This window comes from Anolis sagrei, chromosome 4, assembly GCF_037176765.1.
Source record: "Anolis sagrei isolate rAnoSag1 chromosome 4, rAnoSag1.mat, whole genome shotgun sequence".
In the NCBI taxonomy this organism is placed as follows: domain Eukaryota; kingdom Metazoa; phylum Chordata; class Lepidosauria; order Squamata; family Dactyloidae; genus Anolis; species Anolis sagrei.
Genome location: NC_090024.1, coordinates 176,267,691 through 176,290,975, shown reverse-complemented (window position 1 = coordinate 176,290,975; position 23,285 = coordinate 176,267,691). Strand labels below are relative to the sequence as shown.

General features: G+C 38.3%; 1 protein-coding gene across 1 annotated transcript in view; it reads left to right on the top strand.

The window, feature by feature from the left end:
* Positions 1-13,442, top strand: part of SLC5A9 (solute carrier family 5 member 9) — a 35,350-nt gene extending 21,908 nt beyond the window's left edge. The window contains exons 12-14 of the mRNA XM_060773466.2: positions 805-1,020; positions 8,895-9,054; positions 13,011-13,442. Coding sequence (XP_060629449.2) covers positions 805-1,020; positions 8,895-9,054; positions 13,011-13,219 — 585 coding nt within the window. The 3' untranslated portion in view covers positions 13,220-13,442. The remainder of the gene's footprint in view (positions 1-804; positions 1,021-8,894; positions 9,055-13,010) is intronic.
* The last annotated feature ends 9,843 nt before the right edge of the window (positions 13,443-23,285 follow it).

The window sequence follows — 23,285 nt, the reverse complement described above, 5'->3', positions numbered from 1 at the left end:
TATAAATATCATGTATTTTACATACATAAAATGATACGTCCATTCCTCATTTTCCAAGGCAGGAGTGTTGTACATTATCCAGATGAAACACAGCCTCCTCCTTAAAACATATAGTTCTGCCTATTTGATCCTTGTGACTTAGCATGACCAGTAGGTTGACACATTAGCACACATTCTCTAGCTCAGCATTGTTCCATTGCTGTTTCGGTTGCATTCTGTAACTCCACCTTCTTTGTGAAATGTACCATATGTGTAGGAGACAAATTTATTTCCTCCTTAATAAGTACTCGTCCTATTAATGTTCCTGGAGAGACTGATGATAATTAAGTAGTCAGGAAAAACGTTAGCACTTCATGCTTGGCAAAATTGATGCTATTCATTTTTTATTCCAGCAGTACATGCCATTATATCAATATGACTTTAAGGTGGAGCAGCCAAATACCTAATGGTCAGGGAATATATTTTAATTAAACAGTATGATCCCTGTACCCATTGGAACCAGTGCCTGCGGTCTCACCTATCTGTATCCAATAAAATTTTCTAGGTCCTCATATAATTCTATAATAACTTCCAGAGGAAATCATTTATTTCAATTGTGTCCACTATTATCCACAATTTCCTGTTTCCATGATATGTTCAGGACCATATCCTCACTGAGATCATATTCTAATTAGTTTCCATCTCTTCCTCTATTGAAGGCAAACAAATATACTCAACGAGACATTGTTTTGATCAACTCTGTAAATACATTGGTATTTTCCAGGTTCATTTCATCACATCTCTCTTCTTACATTTTCTTCCTAGGGTGCTTTTTGGGGTCTGGTGTTTGGTTTAGTTGTTGGTATTGTTCGAATGGTTATGGAGTTTATCTACATGACACCTTCTTGTGGTGAGGAAGACCAAAGGCCAGCTGTGATGAAAAATGTCCATTATCTGTACTTTGCTATCATCCTGTGTGTGCTGACAGCAGCTGTTATTGTCTGTGTTAGCCTCTGCACACCACCAATCCCAGAGGAAAATGTAAGTGGCTTTTATTTTTAAAATACTGTCTACTTGCTTTGTTTTACAAGTGTGATCTCCCCCAATGGGGGTAACTCTAAAAGTTTCAGGCTACAACTCCCATCAGCCATGGCTTGTGATCAATATCTAGAAGGAATGGGTTTCCCTGGAGGGTATTGCATCCTAGTACTACAGTAAACTAGGTTGACCTACAAATAAACTGTTCCCACAGATTCTCTTGCTTCACAGGTATTATAGAGTTAAAATATTTCTCTAGGTTCAGTAAGCCCTGCAAAAGGAGAGCAGGCTGGCTTCCATGCTGTGAGGACACTACAATGCTTCCTATCAAGGAGACAGTGGGGAAGAAATCATATTACAGTAGGCTGCTGAGGAGAGCATGTAATGGCTCTAATAGAACCCTCTTTCGTGTTTCAGCTGAGACTGCATCAATCTTGCAAGCTAACGACATTAATATTGTTGAAGCCCTGCATTTAGAGAGAGCATTCCATCCCAGAGTGATCTCAATTACATTGAGCAACCGAGCTTTGGTGGCCAAGAACTTTATTTCATTTGCTGCATAAAACAGGCAAAAGAAAGTTTGAGTTAGTCAATTACTTCAAGAGATGCATTGGATACTTTCTCAATCATATATTTCCTTTAGTCAAATCAGAGGACCATAGTGTTTGGTTAAACCTGGAATGAATCTTTTCCTATGTATTTAGATGTGTGTTTTCAGAATGAGTTTAGGATGCTTAAAAGAGTTAATTCAGCCCAACTGAAATAACCAAATAGGTATTCTGAGAATCTATCCAGTGGATCCATATAGCATTTGTCAGGTGATGAAACAAGTTGTGTTATTTATTTATTCATACTGAACATACAGCTGAGTCTATACAACACACTTTTTTACTATATATTACAGGATTGGAGTTATATTGTGAACATTGGCCTCTTCTACTCTGCCAGCGAATCCAGGTTATCACAGCAGAAAATCCACATTGTCTGATTTGAATTGGGTTATCTTCGTCTATATTGCAAATTACCCAGTTCAAAGGAGATAATGTAGATTTTATACAGCTGTATGGAAAGGACCTAAGAAGGCAAACAAATAAAAAAACTTGTTCAATATTTTGATTTTTTTTAAAGTTTTGTTTGTATGCCACACAGTGTCTATTATTGAAGAAACTGGTTGAATCACAGTACACAACCCACTGCTTCACTATAATTGTTTCCACATGTTGTTACATTCAAGTTAGCATGGGTGACTGAACAGAATACTGTATGACCCCTTTAGTTATGGGGGATATATTCCAAGACATTGCTCCATCGATGTCTAAGACCATAGCATATATTTTGATTATACTTGGGCTGGAAACATACTATCGAATCATACTGGAGGACTTAAATAGGCCCACAGAGAATTCTGGAGGCAGGGGAAGGGAATATGGCCAGTGATCTTGTTGGCTGATAGTTTCTGAGAACTGTAGTTGAAAAGAGAAACTTTTCCAAAGTGAAAACTTTGAATCAGCTGGACTTTGGCTGAGTCAGAACATTGAATCATTTTTATTTGAGCTATGTCAGATCATATGTCTCAGTATTATATGCATTAACTGGGTTCAGTTTTTTAGGATTTCATGGAGGGATCTTCCAACCTCTATCTCAAGTTGCCAGGGACTGAATATAGGGCCTTCTCTGTGTACAGCACATGGGCTAAAACTTACCATCCTGTACTACTATTCTACTAAATGCAAGAAAATATGAAGAGCCTCTGAAATAAAAATAGGGATAATGTGCTCAGTTGATGTAAATGAATAATAGATCCTACTTGGCAACAGCGGTGGGTTAAGCATTCCTCCACCTGGTCCCCCACAGCTTTCCCAGATAACCTTGTTTCTGTGGAAATAGCAAATAGACAGAAGGTGAAGGAGAGATGTGTATCTGATGTTTGAGTGGTAGCATTAATGCACCAAGCTTTAAATGAGTTACAGGCCAAGAACAGGAAGTGGAAGCATTTTCCCCTTCTGTTTTGGACACTCTCCCTTCCCTGTGGTGATGGATGCTGTGCCACAGAACAAATATGCAAAGAATTTGTTTAGTATGTCTCGGAGTTCATATGTCTTCATTGTACACAGTGCACATTGTGTCATGCCGTCCTTGAAAACTCTGCAAAGGAGCTTACAATTAAATTTGAGACTGTGAAGCTGAAATGCAACTGCCAGATGCCAGATGGCATTTTGGAAGAGAAGGATTTATTCTAGTTGTACTATGAAAAAAAGAGCTGGGGGAAGGGGACTTTCCTAGATCCTTACAAACTTTCTTTTAAAGACTGTCAGAAGAGGATGTGAGGAAACCAAAAGTGGCAGAGGAAGTTAGATCAAAAGACTATACTGTTTGATGAGGAGATGACAAGATGAAGTAGGCCATTAGTTTTCTACCAGGGCATTTTATGCCACATACAGTACATTGGTACAAACTCATTTCACCCAGTATACGCAGTCATCTTTGACATTGCCATCTGTGATGAATGACTATCATTTATTCCTTAGCATAAGCGACTGCCAGTTATAAGAATAGGTAGTTTATAAATGAAATGCATAATACTGAGAACTCCAGTTGCTAATGTGCATGAAAGCTTTTGCAGCTATTACATGCATTGTGTTTTATTGACATTTCCTAACTGAAAAGATGAGAGTAAATTTCACTGAGCTCATAAATTTCCTTTTTGGATCACAGCTCAGTAACCATGGCAGCAAGCATGGTGACAGTGGATTTTGGGCTCTGCAGTCCAAAAGCCTACTTTCCCAAAGCCATGCACAAGCCTCATGTTAAATAGATTTCAGATCTTCATGCTAAATATGAAAGATCTAAGTAGCAGTCATGTGCACAGACTTGGGGGGTGGGGGAGAATCAGTGTGCACCCTTGTCCCACATTTTAGTCTTACACATGTGCAGTTAAATAGATGATCTAAAGCAGTGGTTTTCAACCTGTGGATCCCCAGGTGTTTTAGCCAACAACTCCCAGAAATCCCAGCCAGTTTACCAGCTGTTAGGATTTCTGGGAGTTGAAGCTCAAAATATCTAGAGACCCACAAGTTGGGAGCGACTGATCTAAAGAGAGGGAGTGACTAGTAAGTTGAAAATATCAGTGGATAACTTGTGACCATTCGTGTTTTAATATGTAAGACTGCATAAAGCCTCTTATATTGCTGTATCATCTTTATCAAATGCATTCCACTTTGGTTTGTATCATGTCTTTTTTCCATGAACTCAAGCCATCTGCATCTCCCTTTTCTGAACCATATTCCTCCCATCTCCCCTTTTCATCAGTAAGGTTAGCTGCAGCAACCCTGCCTGGAACTTGAGAGCTAATAGAGGGGAGAACATGGAAACTTTAAGGGTGGACCATTATGGTATGCACACTTGGTGTAGGATCTTGACCAGAATCTCTCACCCTACTGTTCATGTTAACTGTGAGTTCTGGGATATGTCCACCATTGTACATGGTACTTTAAAAGTAAAAGAACAATAGAACAGTTCCCTGCCATCATGCATTGAGGTCCCAACAGAGAATCTGAAACTTCTAAGGAGCCAACAACTGCATGACAAACTGCTGATGACTTTCTACCACTGTGCTATAAATTTATTTATTTATTTATTTATTTATTTGCTTTACTTCTATACTGCCTTTCTCAGCCAAAATGGCGACTCAAGGCGGTTTACATAGTAAAGGTTAACACAATAACATCAAGAAGGCAGTTAAAAACACGTTATACAAAACACCAAGGTACGGTCGCAGCTGGCGCACGAGTTTTAACTGTGCGAATGCTCCCCTGGTCACCGCCGAAACCTGGGGTTCCAGGCTCAGCAATGAGTCCAGGGTCACACCCAGACTGTGAACCTGTGTCTTCAAGGGGAGTGCGACCCCATCCAACACAGGCTGTAACCCTATACCCTGTTCGGCCTTGCGACTGACCAGGAGTACCTCTGTCTTGTCTGGATTCAACTTCAATTTGTTCGCCCTCATCCAGACCATCACAGCGGCCAAGCACCGGTTCAGGACCTCAACAGCCTCCTTAGTAGCAGGTGGAAAGGAGTGACAGAGTTGGACATCATCCGCGTACAGATGACACCGTACTCCGAAACTCCGGATGATCTCACCCAGCGGCTTCATGTAGATGTTGAACAACATGGGGGACAGTATTGAGCCCCGAGGAACCCTACAAGACAACAGTTGTGGGGTTGAACAGGTGTCCCCCAGTAACACCTTCTGGGATCGGCCCTCTAGGAATGACCGGAGCCACTGCAGAACAGTACCTCCGAGAACCATCCCCGCGAGGCGTCCCAGAAGGATACCGTGGAAAGAGTGTCCTAAGTTACTGTATCTGTGTGTGGTTGGTAACTCCATGGTGGCAGACAGGAAGGTACTCCAAAGGGTCACCACTTCTGCATAGAGAATCATTGATTGCCCTCTCCTTCTTTTTGGAATAACTTTATGGGTCCTGAAGCCTTAAGAAAGCTCAGAGCATTTTTGGGGATCCATCTCATCTGACACATTCTTTATTTTAAATATTGCCATTTGGCATATGGTACAGGGTGATAAAGGACCTCTTCACATGGGGCATTTTTGCCCCATTTTCCTGCTTTTAATCGCAGCAAGGACATCACATGACCCATGGCAGGCCCTGGCCACTTTCCTCCCAAAGTGAAGGAGAAGCTCCAAAAGGTATTTTTCCCTCCACTACAGGGAGGAAAGTGTAGTTCAGGTAGCTCCAATGGAGCTACTCACGCTTTCATCACCTTTTTGCCATGTGATGGCAGAAAGGGTGGCAGGGCAATGCGTGTTACCATCTTTTCTGCCATCTGATGAGAGGAGGTAAAGGTTGCTGAAGCACCCTCTCCTGCCACCTCCATGTGATGAGGGGAGGAGAAAGGGCATGCAGGGCACCACGAGCCACTCCACGTACCTTCCCTTTTCCCGGTGATTGCCCAATAGCACGGCCCAAAAGGGCACGTGAAGAAGTCCAAAGAAAAGGACAAACAAACTGAGAGATAGCTTTTATCCTAGAGCTGCGGCTATGTTGAACTCCATGGTTTTGCATTGATGTGGCATTGGGGGCTGTGTGGTGGTGGTTGGGGTGTGGAGGGATGGGTGTGTTGTTTTGTGGTGTGTGCTGAAAACGACATTTAATTTTGTTGTTTAATAGCACAATGACAATAAAGTTATTATATTACACTCTAACAAGACATGCCACAATAAGAAAAAGAGATAGCACTGTGAGAGGGCATTGGGTCTAGCAGATGCTGCCTCTTCTTCACTCCCTTCAAGATCAGGATAGTGTGGCTGGAATGGAAGGAATGCATTTCTTTTATTTCTGGAAATATTGGTAATGTTTCCAAGCTCTTGTTCAGAGACAGCATATGTTTGAATTATCAGTTGCTAGAAAACTGGAATCAGAGAGGACTTTTTGTCATTATGTCCTGCTTATGATCTTCCTTGAAGTATCTGGTTAGCCATTTTGGCCAGTCAAAGGAAAAGAGTACTGAAGAGGGTAAGCTTTTGTTTTCAATCAAACAGGTTAATATTATATCATTAATGATTTCAAAGATTTAGACATTTGTCACAAGATAAGTGGTCAGGGTTTTAACTTCAGGTGGTCATTGCCACTTAGAAGATTCGATACTTTTCCTTTGCAGCCACTTTCTTCTCCTATGTAGTGTAGAATGTAGGTCAAAATAATAAATTAAAGGAGAAGGGGAAGAGGGGAGGGACAAGCAAGTAGCTCAAAAAGTTTTATCCTCTGTAGGTAACAACCTAGAAACCCTGGTTTGTGAGGAACAGGTATCCTCTGCATGCATGATAAAATATCTGTTAGGAGCCATGCCCACTGATCTCTTTCACTAACAAAAAAATCTGCATTTTATACTGCACTAGTCATTTAGACTGGTTTAAGGTTTCTAGCTTCATTTAAAACTATTCATTTAATCCTAATATGTACATCTTTCCCTTGACTCACCAACAACCATTCGTGCAAAGAAGGAAATGTCTCTTGGCTCTTTTTGTGTCCTCCAACTTCATTACATTCTAGTTAGATTTAATGAGTAACAAAAAAGCGCCCCTTAAAAGGATTCTTCAAGAAAGATGAGGATCATCAAATCAAAGCAATTTAGCAGAATGTGACAAGAAAGATTAGCCTTGCCTGATGCTCATCTTGGCTGAAAATAATTTAAATAAAGCTATAAATCTTCTGGAGATTATACAACTTTTTTGTGTCAGCTGGAAACTGACTTCTTGATTTTGTGCCTGAAATTCAACATATTAAAAGTACTGCTCATTTATAAGTGACCTTTGGAGAGTTACTTTCCAAGTAGACTAAAGAGGTAATAATATAGTAGCACCCCATTTCTACATTTTCCCCAAAAGTAGTTTGTGGAGGTCATAATTTGAAGCAGGAGAAGAATGGGAGGGGGGGGGGTGTTCAACACAATAGAGAAAAGTTTTGGTTTTTTTTTCTCCAAAGCTGTAGGAAAAAAAACAGAATAAAAAAGAGACAGCTGCAGAAATAAAATTAGTTCCTAAGGTGTTTTGAGGAAACTCTTTCCCAAGGGAAATCTGTAAAAACAAAAGCAAAACAACACCACAGAACTCTACTCCCAAAAGACACAAAGGTATATAGTATAACAAATGAACACCACAAATGATAACCTGTTTCAAATTTTATAGTGTTTAACTATAATATAGCTGAAGCACACTGTATATAAACAGTTGTATGTAAAGCTGAAATCAACTAGATGGTTCATAAAAGCCTCTGGTATTCAATATTATTGCTATTTTCAAGTTGTTTCCAACTTATGGCGGACATAAGGCAACCCTATCACAAATCAGCTTGGCAAAAATTGTTCCAGGGTGGAGTGGCCTTTTTCTGAGGTTGTGAAACTGTGACTTGCCCAAATCACACAGTAGATTTTCATTATCGAGCAGGGAATTGAAACTGGGTTTCTAGAGTTGTAGTCCAATGTTCAAACCACAACATCATATCGGCTCTTATACTCAATATGTGTAATTATAAATTTAAAAACTATAAATTAATGTATACATTTTGTTAAAAAGATCAAAACCTCACACTATTTAAGAAAAACAATTGGGTCAGCTTTTCTCCTTTTCCTCACATGCTTAAAATGTAATCAACCCACCACCATATATGCTATGTTTTTTCTAGCCCAGCTGTCTCTATTAACTACAATCTGTCCAGATACCTAAAACATTGCATTTCCCATCTTATATCCTCACTTTAAATAGCAACATGGAACCAGGGACTTCCCTTTTATATTGTTTTATCCTTAATACTGAGGCATAATCCTTTTCTTTGGTTATGTTTATTGTTGTGACCAGGCCCGTAGCCAGGATTTCGATTCCGGGGGGGGGGGGGGGCTGAGTTTGTTTTGGGGAGGGGGGGCTGAGTCTGAGTGAAACAGGGTCTACCCTAGCAAACCATTTGTATCGTTACCCCAATACCCCCATGCATATGGGATATATTGAGTATGGTGATCAGATCATGATATAAATAAACATAACAGTTTAAATAATGCACCAGTAAGGCCTTTTCGCGAACCACCATGAGAATTTCGGGGGGGGGGGGGGGGCTGAAGCCCCTCAAGCCCCCCCCCCCACCCACCCGGCTACATGCCTGGTTGTGACCTTGGAAGATAGTGAACTCAATGGGACTGCCTTTCGAGTAAATAGGATTGTGTTCCACATATCTTTTCACTGCCAATAGCAGGAGGTCACATAATATGTGGGGTGAACCACTATTGACTGTAATCTTGGCTAAACACATAGATAAGTCTCTTAGTCATTCTGCAACTCTCCCTTTTTTTTCTTATTTGCAATTATTCAGCTTGACCGATTGACTTGGTGGACTAGGAACAGCAAAACACCTGAACAAGATGTGGAGGACCACATCTGCCAAAGTGCAGGAATGACTTCCACTAAAAGAAAGAATGGTTTGGATACTGGGAAGACAGAGAATGGAGATTTAGTGTATACAGACCATAGTGGTATGTTGCTTGTTTTATTCTATCAGATGTATATGTTTTGTGTGCCAATAAACAAAGAATTGATTTTCCATGGTGTGTCAAATCCAAGAAGAAGGTCTGCTGATACAATTGACCTGTAGTGAATGGAAAGCTCACAGGAGTGAAGTGATACTTCTGTTTGGGTGCAAAGTGTGAGTCAAAGTAGTCATTACAGAGTAGGCATATGTGTGTATTTCTCCTGGTGTCAGGTATTTGTCGGAGGTATATGTTGCAAATACTCATCCTGCGCAGGCAGTCCCCAAGTTACAAACAGGATAGGTTTTGTAGATTTGTTCTGAAGTTGAATTTGTATGTAAGTCAGAACAGGCATATTTTTAAAATGTAACTTCACCCAAAATAGATAATGTTTAGCATTGGATAGCATAGGAAAGGGTTAACACCCCTGTGGTGTTTGTTTTGATGTCTGTGCCCCCATTCATAATATTTCACCTCACTTTCTGTCCCTGTGATAACTGAATTTTGGGGAAAAAAATGTTGTGGAAACAAGGATTGGTGATCAAGCTTCAGTGGAAACACCTTCCCCTATGATAACTCTTCCAAGAGTGAATTTCCTTTCCTAGAGGTAGATTTCTCTCGCTTCCTGTTGTCTCATCACAGTTTGTAACTATGAAGTTGGATCTACACTATCATATCATCCAGATTATCAAAGCAGATAATCCACATTATCTGATTTGACCTGAATTGTATGAGTCTACATTGTCATATAAACCAGTTCAAAGCAGATAATCTGGATTTTACATGACAGTGTTGGTGGGGCCTGAGTTGTTTGTAAGTCGAATGTTTGTAACTCAGGGACTGCTTGTATATTTTTAATAGGTGTATTTGAGACATCTTCTTTATATAGAGGATTGATATTTACAAACAAAAAACAACAAAATGCATTTCAATACTTTTCTTCAAATTGTTTGCACTAAATTGTATGCTTTTTGCATAGTAAAACCATTATTATGCTCAGTATTATTATTTTTTTTGCAAATATGTCTGACTTTCAACTTCATAGACCTGACTTTCAACATCATTATTCTCTTTCACATTTACAAACATTGCATGATCACAACAATCTAAAGTTGTCTAGGGAAATGTGGAAGTTCCTGGGAATATTGAACGTAACAGCCAGGGTAATTCATCATGCTTTGGTTAAGATCTGAAATACAATCTCTCATCAGTTCATTTTCTGAAGTTTTGAGTATCTTTCCTATTGACTATATTAAACTATGGCTAAAATGCTTCTAATTATTGCAAATTTGCATACGATCTGTAGACTATAGTATAGAGAATGGTGGAATTGATGAACAGTGGAAAGGATGAATATATAGGACAAATAGGTGTGGCTATTTTGTTAAATGGAAATTTTCAAAGATTTTTTTTCAAATAGGTCCCCCTCTCCTCTGTGTTTTCATTGTTCATATGCTGTGTCTTTTATGTGTTGTTTTATTCTCACTATCCCTCATAGGTATCCAGATTCAAAGTGACAGGCCATTTCTTGGTGCAAACTTGTTGAAACTCACTTTGCTTACAAAACTTCTCAGCCTGTGTTTGGGGAAGGTCACTGTGTTCCATTTATTGTAACAGATACCCTGCCCAGATTCTGAATAGAAGAATGAGTGGTGCCATTGGAGGACGCATAGTGTGTGATCACAGTTATGAACTGGAAACCAGACACTGAGTTGGATGGTGGCCAATATATCCACTTGGAGGAACTCCACACTTGGAGGATCTTCCAAATTCCCTATGTAGCAGGGACAATCCCTTCCCACTTTTTCAGATGTATTTCAAATCTACTAGTTCCTCATTTCTCCCACTTTCTCCCTTTATCCTTATTTTATTTCAATTACTCCAAACTAAGTTTGAATTGCTAAAGCAGTTGTGCTGTTCTCTGACTCCACTGAGGTACATCCTAAAAGTTTTTTAGAATAGCTGCTGATCTCTGAAGGATCTGAAATAATTTCTTTGAACTACAACATTTATCTACTAAATTATTTATAACATTTTTCTACTAAGATTATTTAAACTAATAAAGGAAAATTAATTGCATTCTCATTGCTCAGAAGAATTTCTTCTTTACCGGTTCAGGGCTCTGAAACTTTTATGTTCTGGTAAACTTCTTAAAGTTTCTAGGAGAGAAATAACCAATTGATTACACAGATCTTTTCTTGCTGCAATTTACTGGCACATAGGAAAAATAATAGAAAGTCCCCCACATAAAATATCTAGTGAAAGGTCAGTCTATACCATATTTTAAATTCTGTAAAATAGGTGTGCATGTGCTTTCAAGTTGCCTGTCTAGTTATGGTAATCCCAAGAATTTCACTGGGCATTCTAAGGCAAGGAGTACTTAAAGGTGGTTTTGCTACTTCCTTCCACAGAAATACAGCTTAGAGGCCCCTGGTATTTTTGGTGGTGTCCTATCCAAGTACTAATCAAGGTTGATCTTGCTTAGCTTAAAAGATCAGATAGGATCTGGTGCCTTTTGGGTATTTAGGCAACCATTGTTAAGAAGAGTTAACAACAAAGGTGGCAACTCTAAACCTCCAAAACACTTTGCTGAAACATTTCAGCCACAACATGAGGAAATGTCCCCAATCTTGAAATAGCTGTTAGAACAGCCAGTAATGTAGAGATACTGCTTCCGCTTGCTATTCATGGATTATGTTTGGTGGCAAATCTGAGAGACACTGCAGAAGCCACAATATTTAATCCCCCAGTCCTCTAGTTTTGCTCTAATCAAGTTGATGCTCTAGTTTTGCTGGAGGTCCATCCTTATCACTCCTCAAAACACTCTTCAATCTGCCTTCCTGAAATTGTCCTTTTCAGGATTCCCTATTCCTGTATTTCTGAAGATGATGTTCAGTCACATTTTTAAGATCAAGTTTTGAACTGAGACAAATAAACAAGAACAAAGAGCGTAATGATGATCTAAGTGAGAAGAGATCTTGTTCTCTTAACTATAACTTGTAACTTCTTTTTGAGAAGGTCAAAAAGACCCATATCTCTAACTAAAAAAATGATAAGAGGAAATTAAATTTTTTATCTCTGGATCTGACAGCTGGTTTGATTCATATTTGAAGCAGCTGTTCAACCTAACGTTGTTAATTATTTGTCACCTTTGTTTTTACATGAGCCAATTCATCCTGTCCTTGCATCTGCTTATGAACAGCTATCTTGGTGATTAGGTTATTAACGCTGACAATAAAGGAAATGTAACATCCTTTGTGTGAAAGCATAATGAGGTGTATGTGTATGCTAGGCTGGGGGAGTGGGGGTGGAAAAAGACAGAGACAGACGCTCTGTATATATTAGGTGTTTATGTCATTTTAGATAAGTGTATTGCATTGAGTGTACCCGCCTCAACCAACTGTGAATTTTACATTACTCAAGGAAGCGAAAAGTGAAATATGAGAGCAGACCCAAGACATTCTGCCACCTAAGGCAATGGACAAAAATTGTGGCACTTATCCAGCTTATACACAGAAGGCTGACTCAATATGCAGTAGTGTTGACCACATCTGAGGCAACAGACTACTTTTGGGAGCCCAAGATTTGTATAGTGTACAAAGCATGGTGTGTACACAGTGAATCAGGAGAATACATGAATAAATAATGAGAGGTTCCCATAATTATAATAAACTTTATTTATAGCCCGCCCAATCTCCCCAAGGGGAATCAGGGCTACCTATATACTTTTTTCCTGCATGGTTTCCTGCCCAAGGACAGGGAAATCTCCTTTTCTTTTGCTTTGTTGCAATATTTTCAGAGAGCAAGATTGGTTTAACAGGTTGCATCTGTTCCATCTATCCTTCTTCTTGAATCTTATTTATCCAACTTCCCCTTCTCATAAGCTTTCAAAAGCACTACATACATCAGCAATGCATGCAAACAAATAATGCTTAACAAGTTCTTATTCTTTTCACCAACAGAAGTGGAGCGTCCTGGCTGGAAGAAAGTGTATTTTTGGTTCTGTGGGATTTCTGACAGCACCAAGCCTACTTTAACTATGGAGGAGAAAGCAGCCCTTGAAAAGAAGCTTACCAGCATCAAGGAAGAACCTATATGGAAAGCTCTTTGTAATGTGAATGCTGTATTTCTCTTAGCTATCAATATTTTCTTATGGGGTTACTTTGGGTAGGTCCAAGTCTCTGAGAAAACTCACAAGTATTTATTGGACTTGGGATTATTTAGAATAAAGACAGACATTGACTAAACAGAAGGGATTTGTCTCAAGAAAACAAATTCCAAAGCCTTGTTCATACATGGGTCTACAGAGTAGCTTTGTGTAGATGAGAAACAACATGATCTACCTCAAAGGGCTGATGTAAAAACCAAACCAAATAAAATAAAATGATTTGTATATCAAAAGTACTCCATAAATATTTCTTGTTCATCTGTAAAGTTCTCTCAAATCTTATTTTGCTAGAAAGGAAAAGGCTTTTCTTTTTAAAAAAAGAAAAAGCATCAGAAAGGCAAAGCTGAACCTATTCTAATGGATTTGGTATTGAGATCTCTAAACTTAAAAGTTTTAAAAAGAATGAAGAGTTATCCAATACAATAAAAGCAAATAAAGCATTGTTGCATAAATAATTTATGGACTTTAGTTGGGCCTATCAAATGCATCTGTTGAAATAGTTTCTTGTTCATGGAGACTAATGTCCAATAAATGTGTTCTTCAACCTTATTCAGCCTGAGGAACCAGCACAAGTACAAAGAGGCTTGTACAGATTTAGACTCTTCCCAGCTGTCCCTCCAGTTTCCCATGTTTTCAGGGAAAATCTTGGCATTACAGAATTTGTTATGATTCTCTAGGCAGTCTATATGATTAAGAACTCTATGTGATAAAGATTCTAAAATCTCTTGGAAGAAGGCCATAGGGAATACTATTCCCCTCCTCAAAAATATGAAAAGCAAAATAAAAGGTGCATTTTACAGTAAGATAATGACAGTAATGATAGTCTTATAATTTATTGAATGGCATTTCTTGAAAAAAATCACAAACAACACCACAAGACAAGATTATATCCAATGCATTATTTTAGCAGCTTCCCATGCACTGTACTGAAGGGGCTTGAGCTAAGGAAAATAGAAAATTACCAGTCACAATAAAGTTCAGACAAAGTCTCACATACAGAAGGGAGTGAGGAACCAAAAGGAGGGGAGAGTTCAAGCCTAGTGAGAAGTTCAACTTAACAACATGCAGGCGCAAGAAGAAAAATGACTGCTGAGACAACACTGATAAGAGATTGACTCAAAAACTCTGAAGGTTTGGAGCTAATTAATAATAGAGGGACATGGCAAAGATCACCAACAGTATAAAAAAATCCATAACTAGTTTGCTCTTTGATAAACATTGTTGGCTGTAATGGTGTTGAAAACTGCTGAGCATTTTACATATTCACCTACAGAAAGAAATGGGCAAACTCCTGGACTTCCTAGTGGTCCTCATGTTCTCCAGAAGTATGATGTCATCTTATTGCAGATAGCTGTAGGAACAGAGCCAACTACAGGCAGCCCCCAAGTTATGAACAAGATAGCTTCTGTAGGTTTAGTGTTAAGTTGCATTTGTTTGTAAGTCGGAACAGCTAAATTTTTAAGTGTAAGTCCAGTCAAAATATATATACATACATATTAGCTTTGGCAGCATAGGGAAATGTTAACACCCTTGTGGTGTTTGTTTTGCTGTCTATGCCCCTGTTCAGAATATTTCACTTCACTTTCTGTCCCTGTGATAGTTGAATTTTGAAAAAAAATTGACTTGTTGTGGAAACGATTGGTGAGAAAGCTTCAATGGTCACCTTTTCTCCATGATAACTCTTCTAAGTATGAATTTCCCTTCCAAGGGGTTGATTTCTCTCCCTTTCTGTTGTCTCACCTCCATATTGTAACTATGAGTCATTTGTAAGTTTGGTGTTTGTAACTTGGGGACTGCTTGTAGTTTCTTGCTTATGCATCTGCCCCGCCCCTGTCCATGCAATGGATGTGTCCAGCTTGCAGACAAGTAGACAAAGCATTCAAGAATGGGGAAATGAAATGTAGCTACACTTGGGGGAATTTTATGATATGCTAGTGGAATGCCTTAGGCATATCTACCATATGCATTATAGGAAGGTAGGCTTACCAGACCTATTAAAATTATAGTCTTCTAAGAAAGTGAAATTGTGCAAAATGTCAGACTATCCTCAGTTTTTTTATATGAATTAACACAGCAGTCTGCATTTTTAGATCTCCTTGCGTCACGATAGCGGTGGATTATGTGATGAGGTAACTTCATAATTTCCCACTACAACACAGCTGACAGCATCAAGCACCAGTTCAATAGGGCAAAGCTCCACATTACCATGAGAGATCTTTTTCTGAAAGAGCCCCTTTTCACTCATCTAGTATGCTAAATCTATATGTGGGTCTGATTTGGCAAAGACTTAATTTTTCATGCTAGCCACTCTCAAGAAATGAGATGTCAGCACTGTAGGGTTCATATATCCACATTATAGACAGATTGTGGTTTAACCACCCTGTCCTGGATGCAATGCATTGCCTCAATTGTAATTGATATACAAGTCCATTGACAGGAGACAATTTTAATGAAGTCAATACATACTTTTTTTTATTAATCTTCCCTACTAGGGCTTTTTCGATCAGGAAATGATTATCATTCATTCTCCTGACAAATCTATCAAGGTCATTCATTATTGTTCCTCCAAAAAGATTCTTCTTTTAAACTAAGATTAATGACTTGCTGTTTTCTTGTCAGGCTGGCTGAGCAAAAGGAAATGAAATTAACAATGAACACCTACAAACATGTCACTACACTAATTTATTGGGAAAATATTTTAAAATGTTATTTAAACTCTAATGTTATTTTAACCATATCTACCGACCACCCTGAGTCCCCCTCCTGGGATGAGAGGGGTGGGGTACAAATTGGGAAATAAATAATAAATACTTCTGTGGGCATTTTTACCACATGTAGTCAGAAACTACATAAATTTGAGGAAGATGGACAGCAAGTTTAACTATTAGATTTCATTTTTATGCACTCCTATCCATAAATTCTAGATATAAAGAGCAAGTAATGACTTTCTCACCAATTAAAGCATTCATCATTATTACAACACAATCAATTTTGTCCAGTACCAAAGAATTTATTCTATGCTCATTTATTCAAATTTAAAAGACACTCAATGGCCACAGACTAATCATTTAAGATAATTAGGATCAGTTTCCTCTGAAATCCTAGACGCTGTTCAGATAGATAATAGTGCTGTAATGTACACCTATATTACAACAATGGATAAAATCCAGCAGTCCATATTTTACAGTACTGTATAGTTGGTACAACTTATATGGTTCTGCATCTATGGATTCAACCAACTATGGTTTGAAAATACAAAAACAAAATCTAAAGACACAAACTTTTTAAGGTTTTTTTTTTTTTTGTATTTTCAAACCCCTTTTCTTTTCTTTCTTTTTTCCTTTCTTTTTCCTTTCATTTTGCTCCATGCCAAGCACAATGCCTGAAGTGACTGGCTTGACCTTGAAGGAGCTGGGGGTGGCTACGGCTGACAGAGATCTTTGGCATGGGCTGGTCCATGAGGTCACAAAGAGTCGGAAGTGACTGAACAAATAAACCACAACAAAAACACAGTGCCGATGCATAGACATACCTGCTGTGGCCTTAAGCCACTTCACAGATCTTCATGCTCTCTATGTAAACAGTGGGACATGAGCATCCATGGATTTTGTTATCCATTAAATGTATTTATGTGTCCTGGAAACATTTGTTCGTAGGGAGGTTGCCTTTGTCTGCCTTTGAGACTGAGTGTTTCCAGAACCATAGTTCAAAGTTCAGATCACTGACTTATGACATTAGTATAGGTTGTGTGGAATTTTTAGTGGGGGGGGGGGGGGGGGTGAGACAACCAGTATACCATTTGTAATTGTTCACTATTGTTTTTATTTAAAGTATAATACTATTTCTTCACATTCATTCAGAATGAACACTTTATGAGCTGATCTACACAAATATTGATGAGCTGAAGAGCTTGAGAATGGCCATGTAAGACCAGTAGAAGGGCTTCTCCATAACTGAGGCCATGGTTTCTAAAGCAGATACTTCAAATGAGGCACGGGTGTATGGTAAAGCATTCAAATGGCAGCGTCTCACATCACACAGTATTGAAACCTTGCAACCTTTGACTCATTTGGCATTTGGAAAATGCATTTTTCACAGTCAAGGTTTCACTGCTGACATTGTTGATGTTCTTCTCAGTGGTCTATGGCTTTTATCCAAGCCATTTTGCATTATGTCTGGCAGGGCATTTCTCTCCCAGATTTCACAAGCCTTCATTGTCCAGTCAGTCATTCATCTTATTGGAATGACCAGACAGGCTTTTAAAATTAGTTTAAAATGATTTAAAATTTAAAATTGAAATAATTCCACAGACATCAATTATAGTTACATTGGCTGCTCCACGGTATGTTTTTGTCTACAGCTTCACTTCAAAGTAGAATATGTTTTCTACGCCTCCTCAACTCCATAGAGTTTCTTTTCTAGTTGGAGATGATCAACTTGCAAATATTCTCTGGTACTACACTATGCCTGCATTGCAATGTTCTGGAAAATCACCACTGATTAAGGAACAGAAAATATAATGAAGCAAACACACATTCATCCTACACATGGAATGTTTAAATTCCCCGGAAGTTCACCCTGAATTTCAACAGCTGTAGCACCCCATTTCAAGAGTAGAACTTTAAAACATTTATTTACTATATGGAGAAAGAATCGGGCAATTGTGACCATCCGAGAGTTGTTGAACCACAACACGTATCCATCTTGCCAAGAATAGGTCTGGGTGAGAGATTATGAGCTCATCCAACAACACCTAGAAAGTCATCGGTTCCCAGCCTAGACAAAAAAAGGTGGAAGTCAGTGATATAGTCTTCCTTAAAAGGCATAGGATGTGGCAGGAAGGGAGAAGGGTGGAAAACATTTGGACAAGGACAGTGAAACTAAAACTACCTCTGAGTAGTTTGAAAATAGTTTTTGCAGTACCTTGAATTTTTTTTCTTTAGTTGCTGCCATGCATTGGCACACTACTTATTTCTAGGCTGTAGGACAATCAGGCCAACTCATTAAAAACAAACATAATTGACATTTGCTTTTGCTTTTAATAGTTATTCAAAATGTGAATAGGAAATAAATATTGAGCTACAAACCTTATTCATTTAGCATGTAGGATTTGTAGCTTCTTCGGTGAAAGATTTGTTGGAAGAAGAAATGTTTCAACTAAAGCTTTGGCTGGCAGTGATTTCATTTTTTATGATTAACATATAGACTTGCAAGGAGCCATATGTAAGATTACTGTTACAATTTCTGTGAATCCTCCTGGTTAAGAACTTGGGAGAGCTTTAAAGATTATTCTTTTTAGAAGGCAGGGGAGGGTATTTGAGGACATTTTTTTTTTAATTGGGGGGGTATCTTTTAACAGGTCTCAGATGGAAATATAGTTGTCTTTCTGACATTCATTTTCAATTATCCCAAGCCTCAGTGACTTGACTGCTGACTCTCTAAAGAATGACAATAACATGACCATGTTCACAGTGCACCTAAGATATTTTGTTGCCTGAGGCAAAGCAAATGATACAACTGTGGTATATTTCACAGAAAGCTGACTGGATCTTCTAATGAATTTTACTCCAGTGAAAACAGAACAGCAAACATCCTGTATTGTACTTGAGGACAGTTGTGAGGAGTTCTAGCTTATGGGCCAGAGGGCAGGTTGTGTGGCATACACAACTCTATGCTCCAACACTTTGCCTCCATTCAGTAGCTACCTTCAAAGGGGGCTAACCCATTCTGTCTTAACAGTAAGTCAATCCCAGATCACGACCAGCAGTCTTGAATCTTGTAGGCACAAATAAAGCTTCTATGCTTTAAATGCAATACTTCCAGCAGCATAGGAGCAAAACATTTATTTATTTACCATATTTATACCCACCCTTCTCACTCCATAGGGGACTCAGGACAGCTGACATATATAGGCAGCAATTCAGTGATGTAAGAATATACATCAATAAAATAAACATATATATTTAAGCAATAAAAAGCATATTGAATATTTAAAAATGCTTATTTTAAATCATGCAGACATTAGTCGATCCACAAGAATACAACCTATTGTAGCCTCCTAGACATCCCAAGTTCCTTGATGGATTTAGTAGGGCTCAAGAGACAGCAAAGGAATTGTCCATGGAGAAAGACAAAATCTGTTTTCCCTACATCCATAGGTGCCACAGCTCGCTCTCAGCTATGTGAATAAATGGAGATGAGCATTTGTGCTCAAGATCGGTGCCTAGTGAAATTAAAAGTGCTGAAATGTGGCATTCCATCTCCAAAAGGAAGGAAATGTAGAATACATCTTTTCTGTGTTCTACAGCCATTGTTAAACTGTCCTTTGGGCTGCTTTTTCTAAGGAATAAAAATATATCAGCAGATGGAACATAATCAAGGTTATGATAATAAGGAAACTTGCTCCAATAGTGGAAATTTTAACAAGGGAAACATTAGCTTTTATGAAGAGAAAAGACATCTGCTATCTTTTCTGTTTAAATCAGATCTCTATACATACAGTGGCACAGCAATTTAGGATCCACACAACTTTCCAAATGGTATCTTAATCTCCAGCCTTTACTTCTGGTGTTAACATAGGAGCAGTCATTCACTTTATACACAATGCACAAAGCATAATTCAGAAAGGAACTCTCATGCGTACACTAAGCCCTAGCTTTGATTAGCCAAATTATCTTAGATTATTGAGAATGCAGGACCCTGGAGTATCTTCCAGCATTGTATTTTGTCTTTTTGCCATTTTATCTCCTGACAAGTTTCCCGAAATAGAAGAATGGGGTGTAGTAGAGTTGAGCTGCATTGCAGCCAAGATTCTGCCTACACAAATGCCAGGGAGAGAAACTAAATGAACCCTGAGCATATGGTGCTCTGCTGACAGAGCTAAGAAACCAGTTCTGCATGAGCAGCAAGGAACATCTTGAAGTGCACAAGACATATGTGTTTTAGGGGAAAGATTGAAGTGTTTCATAATAAAAAAGGACAAAGTGAAATACAAGTGCTGTATAAAATTTTAATTAAAAACCGGTTTCATCCTTCAACATGACTAGGCAATATGCTACACAGATGGATTTCATATTTTAAGTATTACCCATCCCCAAAAAAGTAAATGAGACAAATAAAGTCTTCAAAAATGCCATAGAGGCTAAGATGTATGTAAACACAAGATGATTGTACAGAAAATGAGGCAGGAAAGGAAAGCAACCTTCTGTCAAATATTTACTGCTTGAGAGCAGAGAAAATCAATCTACACGATCACAGCCTTTGAATATATTCATCCAGCTTGAGTCTCCCTTACTGTTCCCCAACCACTTGGCCATAAGGCTTTGACACTAATATGTTTCATTCTTTCTGTTGGTCAACAAGTTGGACTAAAGCTAGGGTTTATTGTGAGTTCTTGTGTGCAGAACTTCATAAGCCAATATCTTTATCTGTCTTCCTATAAACAGTGATTACACAAACCTATTACATCTTTATGACATATCTCATCTCTTTTCCCAAGTTTCACTTTAAAAATTATTCTATCAAATGTCTTGCTCTATAGCTAGTAAAGAAGTCATATAATATTGAATACGGCTCCATCTAAAGCAATAGTCTAAACATCTCTTTAAAAATTTTCTACGATAATTATTATTCATGGATGGCTCATGATTTAATTTTTGATTAGACAACTGCAATACGTTTTCTGTGGGGCTGCCCTTGAAGTGTTCAGAAGCTGCAGACGGTGCAAAATGCAGCAAACGGTGTATTTTAGAAACAACCCAATGCTAGTCCTACGAGAACTATGCTGCTTTTTAAATACAGTACAAGGTGGTTGTATTGTCCCACAAAGCCAAGATATCTGAAAGACAGGCTCCTTCCATATGTACCTGTCATAAATTTGAGATCTTAGAAGAGATCCTGATGCATCTCCAAACACCACACAGTTTGGTTGCTGGGTCCACATGACAAGTCTTTCTGTGCAGCAGCTGTGGGACACCCTATCCAAAGAAGTTAGGCAAGCTTCATCCTCTTTTAAGCTTCTGGAAGGCAGACCAAACAGTGCTGTTTCACATAGCATTTAGTGTTTGAAAGTGCTGTTTTAATCATTTTAAAACTAAATTCTAAGATTGGTTTTGGACTTCTTTTTTAAAACAGTATTTTAATGTGTTTTTTAAAAAAGTTTTATCTTCATAGTGTTTTGACTTTTTAATTGTTCATCACCCTGTGAGCTTTTATGGACGGAAAGGCAATATGGAAATACTTTAAATAATGAGACAATAAACCTTTCATGATTTCCCTTGTATGACCCTTGACTTTATTTAGACCTTTGTCTTTATTATTGCTATTAGAAATAAAGCACCAGTCCAAGTATCAAGCATATTTCTTTTTATGTTTGTTTTTAAAGATGTAATAAACTTTGTATTTTTAACCAATATTTTCAAGGTAACTTGCTCATCATAAGTAGCCAATTTCCCCATGTTGCCAAAGTCCAGTGTACAATCTACTATGTATGCAACACATTGCTGTATTTCTGGGATCATCAGATATACATGTACAAATGTATATTGTAGTCTTTGTGGACAACAAGTTAAACATGAGCCAACAATGCCATGTGGCAGCTTAAAAAGCCAATGGGATTTTGGCCTGCATAAATAGGAGCATAGTGTCTAGATCCAGGGAAGTCATGCTGCCCCTCTATTCTGCCTTGGTTAGACCACACCTGGAATACTGTGTCCAATTCTGGGTAAAGCAATTTAAGCAAGATGTTGACAGGCTGGAATGTGTCCAGAGATGGGCAACTAAAACAATCAAGAGTCTGGAAAACAAGCCGTATGAGGAGCAACTTAAAGAGCTGGACATGTTTAGCCTGCGGAAGAGAAGGTTGAGGAGACATGATAGCCATGTATAAATATGTGAGGGGAAGTCATAGGGAGGAGGGAGCAGGCTTGTTTTCTGCTGACCTGGAGACTGGGACGTGGAGCAATGACTTCAAATTGCAGGAAAGGAGATTCCATCTGAACGAGGAAGAACTTCCCAACTGTAAGAGACGTTCAGCAATGGAACTCTCTGCTCCAAAGTTTGGTGGCGGCTCCTTCTTTGGAGACTTTTGAACAGAAGCTGGATTGCCATCTGTCAGGGGTGCTTTGAAGGCGATTTTCCTGCTTCTTGGCAGGGGGTTGGACTGGATGGCCCACGAGGTCTCTTCCAACTTTATGATTCTATGAAATGTGAGATTCCCAGCATGTATGAAGAAGGATATGTGGATAAAGGACACAGTAGAGCTTTGTAAAGTTAAATTCAGCAGACAGTATTAACTTGTTCTCTGCTTCAAACAAGTAAAAATACCTGCTGAAAACCAACCTTGTAAGTCTGGTTCACATTATCAATTGTGATGACGATGAATAGTCTAATATTTTATTAGTATCTAAAATCTCAGTATTTTTGCTTTAGAAGTTGACGCCATACTTTCTTTTCTTTAAGGGTATTAACTAAAGAAATTCAAGTAAGTTTACTCATTGTCTACTGGATTAGAAAAATTCTTCATCATTGTGGTTTTTAAAACAAAAATTACACTGATCTGTGCTTGCAACAGAAAATATTTCTAATAAATGTCTCAATTACCTCTTACGGTCATAATTGCTCAAGAAACACTGTATTATTCAAATGTTTGTAAGACAATAATATAAAATGTAGAGATTTTCTTTAATTATCCACAGTTGCAATGTTTGTTACCAAATCATTAGCAGTTCCAGTAATTGCAATGAATACCATAATACATTTATTTATTTATTTATTTAGAGGTTTTCTATACTGGCCTTCTCAACCTCGACAAGGGACTCAGGTCAGTTTACAGCATATATAAAGTACAATCATATAAAAGAACAACAGGTACAAATCATTACATATTAAAATAGTACAACACAGTACAATAAAAACATCATCATTACATCATTACAGTTTCCTACGCCAAATCGTCAATCCAGTCAAAGTCATAGTCATGCTCATAGTCACAGTTCATCATAATTCACCACAGGGAAAGGTTCTAGGTTCAGTCCTCGAAAGCCACATTCCAGAGCCAGGTTTTTAGTGA